Source organism: Papio anubis, chromosome 14 (assembly GCF_008728515.1).
Source record: "Papio anubis isolate 15944 chromosome 14, Panubis1.0, whole genome shotgun sequence".
NCBI classification, from domain to species: Eukaryota; Metazoa; Chordata; class Mammalia; order Primates; family Cercopithecidae; genus Papio; species Papio anubis.
The window spans coordinates 89,768,366-89,774,078 of record NC_044989.1 but is presented as its reverse complement, the minus strand read 5'-3'; the positions used below and the strand labels follow the sequence as shown (position 1 = coordinate 89,774,078).

Sequence of the window (5,713 nt, the reverse complement as noted above, 5' to 3'; positions counted from 1 at the left end):
AAGGCTATTTGTATCTCCCGTCTCCATCCAATTCAACTTAGAAATATGATAAGATTGAAGATGTGGTACAGCTCTTGGCACCTACACCCCAACCATCCCCCGCTCCTTTGGTGCATAGGCACCAGCTCTGTTCTATTGCACGTGGGGAGGACATGAGCCTCTCCCAGCCCAGGACAGGAGCAGAGATTTGGGGCATATGGGATCAGCTTCACAGTGAGATGTCAGGCGAGTGAAGGGTGGGAAAAGTCTGGAAGGATTTTGATCTTTCATGAAAAAGAGGGAAGGTGAAGAGATTTGCCCTGCATTTTTTTCCTGGAACAATTATGAGAGGACATGATGCTTAGAGTCACTGTAGCCCTCTTGAGACATGAAGCATAGAGCCCAAGACTGAAAAAGCCAAAGTGGTTCAGATGCAAAGCAGAAATACAGAACCAACCGGGAGCCTTTCTGCTGTCACCAAACTGTTGCATCAGCCTTAAATACTGCAAGCTTCAAACATCTTGTTTTTTATTAAATCGCTGCTATCATTTCTTCTAACTACTTCTAAAATTATTCTAACTTATCCAGAAAAGATACTTAACAGAAACAGCCTGGCTGGGCCATAGACCTGCTCTTTAGGAGAAGAAATGCATTGTCATATGTGTGCGTGTTTGTGGGGGTCTGAGGCGGAAGGGCAGGAACTTAACAAGTGATGTTCTCCCCTGGCATCTTGGTGCTACAGCGTCCATGGCTAGAGAAACACAACCTGCTTCAAAGAGCTTATAAACCATACCCTCTTCCTGTCTCCATTTCTCTTTTTATTTTCTAAGATTAAATTTTCTTGGTTCTCCTTAATTCCTCCATCCTTTAATAAGTCACAAAAATAGAATCATTCATGCTTAAGAAGTGACAAGAAAAGTTGGAAAAGACATAAAATCTGGGAGTTATGTCTCCTCAACAGCAAAATTGTGTTGTAGGTTTTCCCTCCTCCTGTGTGTTTTGTTTTATTTTGTTTTTGCTTATATATCTGAGAAAAATCAGGGGTTTCTGATGGAAAGATGCTGGCTGCTCCAGCCAGATTTCTGTCAGAGGTTGCATTTGGAGAGTTTACAGAGAAAAGCTTCCAGGCAGTTAGTGCTGGATTCTAGAGAGGGTAGCAGGAGGATGGGTCTGGTTTCCCAGCATAGAGGAGGCCAGAATGAGTCCTGGGAAAGGCTCTGAGTGTGAGAAGAAATGACTTAGAACTGAGGCCTGTAGCCACAGCCTTAGGAACCCACGAGTGGGAACCATTTATCAAAGAGCCAAGGGACTTGAGTTGGATTCTTAGCCAGGAAGCCCCACTACCCAGTTTGTATCTCAGTGGCCACCACTATCTGTGATACAAGCTGGGATTCACCTTCAATGGTGACTCCACATAACTCCAAAAGCAATGGTCATCAGGTCCTGGGTGGAGGATGCATGGACTAGTCTGGATGAAGGAAGCTTCACCCCAGGATGTGTGAGAGGAGCCTTGAAAGTGAGACACCAGAGTCCTTGATCTGAAGGAAAAAAAAAATTATTAATGAAGTTTATTCCCATTGTACTAACATCCCTTCTAGCTTCAAGAGTTCCTCCACTTCCTGAGTCAGTCTCCTCTGCAGTGTTGAACTAATGCCTTGTCTAATTCTAGGCTGGCTACGAAGGTCAGTGTCACAAGAGATGTGTTTCTTCTTGCCTTTCCCTCCAGGCAGGGGCATCATTTTCTTTTTGGCCACTGTCAAAAGATAGAAAAGTTGTCTCCTTAATACTGCTGATTTCATCACAAGGGTACTGGGCCCACTCTCAGGTTGAAACCTTACAACCACATAGGTCAAGTGGGTCCTTGCCTTGGTGCCTCCTTTTTTGCATGTGCTCGCCTTATGCCTCCTCCCAGTCCAAGTCTCTATAAAGTCTCATGCCTCATGCACTATCCAGGCTCTGAGCACCGCCTGCCAGCATGTTCTTGGGAGCTCAGGTGCAGCTCCTCTGGAGCCTGGCTTTCTGGAGGGCAGGTAAGGGGGAGCCGTTGGGGAAAGGCCAGGTCAATGAACTCTCTCATAAGTGAGGGCAACTGCTGCCTGGTGCATGTTCCTACTGTGCACCATCAATGTCACTATCTTCTTTTACTCTATGGCAGTGAGTGGAGACATCATCCTGAACCAGACGCCAGCATCCCTGACTGCACCTCCGGGAGAGACAGTCTCCATCTCCTGCCAAGCCAGTGCAGATGTACATGGCGAAATATCTTGGATCCGGATAAAACTTGGACAAAGACTTGAACCCCTTATATCTCATGTCACTACCTTGGCCCCAGGTGTCCCAGCCCGGTACAGCAGCAAGGGGAGTGGCACCAGCTATGTTTTCAGCATCAGTGATCTGCAGCCTGGGGACTCTGGGGAGTATTACTGCATGCATGACTACGGGTGGCCAAGCCACAGTGGTGCACCCTGTGCACAAAACTCCTCCCTGTCATGGGGCCTGATTTTCTAGGGCATCTACTTGCAATTGACTAGCCAGGATCCTATGCCAGAGAGATCTAGGACACATGGGCCCTCCGGATTTAACATACACACCTTTTCTCTGTGGATGTAGCAGTCCTTGTCTTTACCCTTGGCCTTTTCCCTTCACTGTACTTCTGCTGACTCCTGAAGGCCATATCTACCCCTTGCTGCTCTTTCTGAAGCTGGGAAGGCAGCTCTGCCTGCACACATGGCAGATTTTAGGGCTTGGAATAAGCATCCTGTATGACAGTCCTCAATCAGTGATTACAAGGGAGGTGTATACATACCCCAGATCCCTCACCTCTCAGGTGAAATAGCCCAGAGGCATTTTCCCATGTTTCTATGTGGGCTTGAGCTTCAGTTGTCCTTATGAGTAGCTGCTTGCTGATGTGCCTTTCACTGTTCATTTCCTTTTCCCTACCCCACTTTCCTCCTTCTCTCTCAGGGGTTTTGGCAGGTTGTAAATGTGGTGCTTGCATAAAAATCCTTGTCATTAGAAACCCAGCCTAAGACTATAGGCAAATCCTCATTTGTGGAGATATCTTTCCTCTAAATTCTTGCCACTTTTCCTCTTATGATGGGTAGAGAAATTCAGACATTAAGAAACCATTTAATCTTTCTTTACCACTCTCTCATAGATTGCGATTGAGTAGTGATTCTTTTCTTCCAGGTCACAAAATCAGAGGAGCCTCTAACAAATAACTCCACACTCTGATGTCCACATTTCAGCAGCAGTAGCAGAAGAATCTTCCAGCCCAGGAAACCCCCAGACCAGAGGGCCCTGACTCAGATCCCTCCCACTCTCTTGGTTTATAAAGCTGCTGCTAGCTGCTCCCTTTTCTCTCCTTCTCCCAGTCATGTGACTTTGGATCCTTCTTCCTTAGGGGAGGACAGCTAGGGGATCATAAGGAGGTTTGGTAGGCGGAGTAATGTACCATCCCCTACCCCCCAGAAGATACTTATGCCCTAATCTCTGTAACCCATATGTTAAATTTTATAGCAAAAGGAAATTGGCAAATGTGATGAAGAATCTTGAGATGAGAAGACTATCATGGACTATATTGTGGGCCCCGTGTAATCACAACTGTCCTTATAAGAGGGAGGCAGGATGGTCAGATGTGGGGAGGATCTGTGACTATGGAGGGAGAGGCTGTGTGATGTGAGGAAAAGGCCATGGCCAGGGAGAGACAGCAGCATGTAAAAGATGGAAAAGGCAAGAAAACAAGCTCTTCCCTATGATGTCCACAGGGAAGCTTGATTTTAGCCCAGTGAGACCTGTGTGAGATTTCTCCCTTCCAGAATTGTAAGGGAATAAATCGATGCTGTTTGAAGCCAGTAAGGATGTGGCAATTTGTTGCAGCAGCTAGAGGAAGCTCACACACAGGGAGAGAATGCCATTTGCCTCTCTCAGGGGATGGTTTCTTTCTGACCCTCTAACTCTTTCCAACTTGTCAGCATTTGGTGTCAATTTTGACAAAAGATGGGAAACAGTTTATCATGAGGAGAGCTAGCACAAGAATTCCTCTTAGGGAGAAAGCCTTCTGGGTAAACCCCTTGATTAACTTGTGTACATTCTAGGTATCTGAGAGCTGGGGGGTTGATCCCACTGCACTCGAAAGGGGAGTAGGATTACCTAATACGACAAATTATATTTGCAGGACACAATCTGAGAGAGAAGGACAGGGACAGAGATGGAAACTGATAGAAGAGACGAGGACGGGGTTAGGGCAAGGCAAGATGTGCTCCTTCCCTTAAGTCTGAAATAAAGATGTTCAGAGTTTGTAAAAGCTTAAAGAAAGTTGCATTTTGTAGAAGAAACTACAGAAGGGGCTGAGTTTAATGTTAGGGTTCACATGGTATGGGGCAGAGGCAAAAGGGAACTGTGAATTTCACAGCATTCTGGTTTTGTCTCTTCTCTCATTTTATAGGCCGTGGGATCATCTGTGGGCTGGACTTGTCCATATGGAAGGAACCGACTTAATGTCAGACACATGTGGATCCAAATCGCAGCCCCAGCATTCACTGACCACGTAACTTTGGGCAAACCACCCATGCCCTCTGATGAACGATCTTCTCATCCGTGAAATGGAGCACTACAGATATCAAGGGCTGTCCGAGGGTTTATCCAGATGATGTACCGTTAAATGTAACTTTATTATTATTTTTTTAGAGAAGAATACTCAGTGCTCTGTTTTATGTACCTCTGAATATCCTAGAATGAAGAGGCTGTGTAAGATATTACTAGCCAGATGTCACTCTCAACTAAAAGTCATCATTATTCATTGCACGAAATTTCCTCACTGGGGGCTATGGATTTCATGTGCGTTTCTTTCCACCATAAACTCCTCCACCAATCCATTTATGTGTAGCTTTATAACATTGAACAAGGAAATTGCAAATGACCATTGCACCTTTAGTCCGGGCTTTCCTTGAGTACTTTTTGTGTATTTTTTAGAGCTACTATAACAAATTCCCAAAAATTTCGTGGCTTAAGACAACAGAAATGCATAGTTCTGCAGGCCAGAAGTTTAGAGGCAGTTTCTCAGGACCAAGATCATGGTTTTGGCAGCCAGGATACTCCAGAGGCTCTAGGGGGAGACTGTTTTTGCCTCTTCCAGCCTCTGGTGGCTGCAACTTTCCTTGGCTGTTGCCATATCACTCCAGTCTCTGTCTCTGTAGTCACATTGCTTTCTCTTCTGTCTGTGTTAAATCTCTCTCTCCCTCTCTTATAAGGACGCTTATCATTGCTTCTGTGGCCCACGTGGTTAATCCAGATAATCTCCTCATGTTAGTATCCCTAATATACATCTGCCAAGGTGCTTTTTACAAATAATAATGACATTACTAAGTTCTAAGGAAGAGGATCTGACATTTTGGGGGCCATACTCAGTGTATTAAACTGTTAAAGTACCAACTCTTTGTGTGCATACACAGGCCACAGCCTCTGTCTCTCCCCATCTCCCTTTCTTTTCCTGTTTCTCATGATCACAAGTCATTTCACTTCCCAAGTGAATCCAGTGCCACTTATGTCCAGGTCAGAGGGTCACACACAGGACAGCCTTGCTCAGGGTTTGCTTAAAGAGTTGCTCTGTCCCACATTATCATGTAAAAGGAAGGACACAGCCATAGACAGCCCTCAACCATCTGGGAGAAGCTGTCTACACAGAGCATAGCCATGGGCTGCGATTCTCTGGTCCTCTGATTGCCTTCAGAAG

At 45.6% G+C, this 5,713-nt stretch overlaps 1 gene segment (V, D, J or C); it reads left to right on the top strand.

The window, feature by feature from the left end:
• Nucleotides 1–1,779: 1,779 nt before the first annotated feature.
• On the top strand, nucleotides 1,780–4,415 carry LOC103877247. The segment is given in 2 exon segments: nucleotides 1,780–2,009; nucleotides 2,135–4,415. Coding segments are annotated over 2 exon segments (408 nt in total).
• The last annotated feature ends 1,298 nt before the right edge of the window (nucleotides 4,416–5,713 follow it).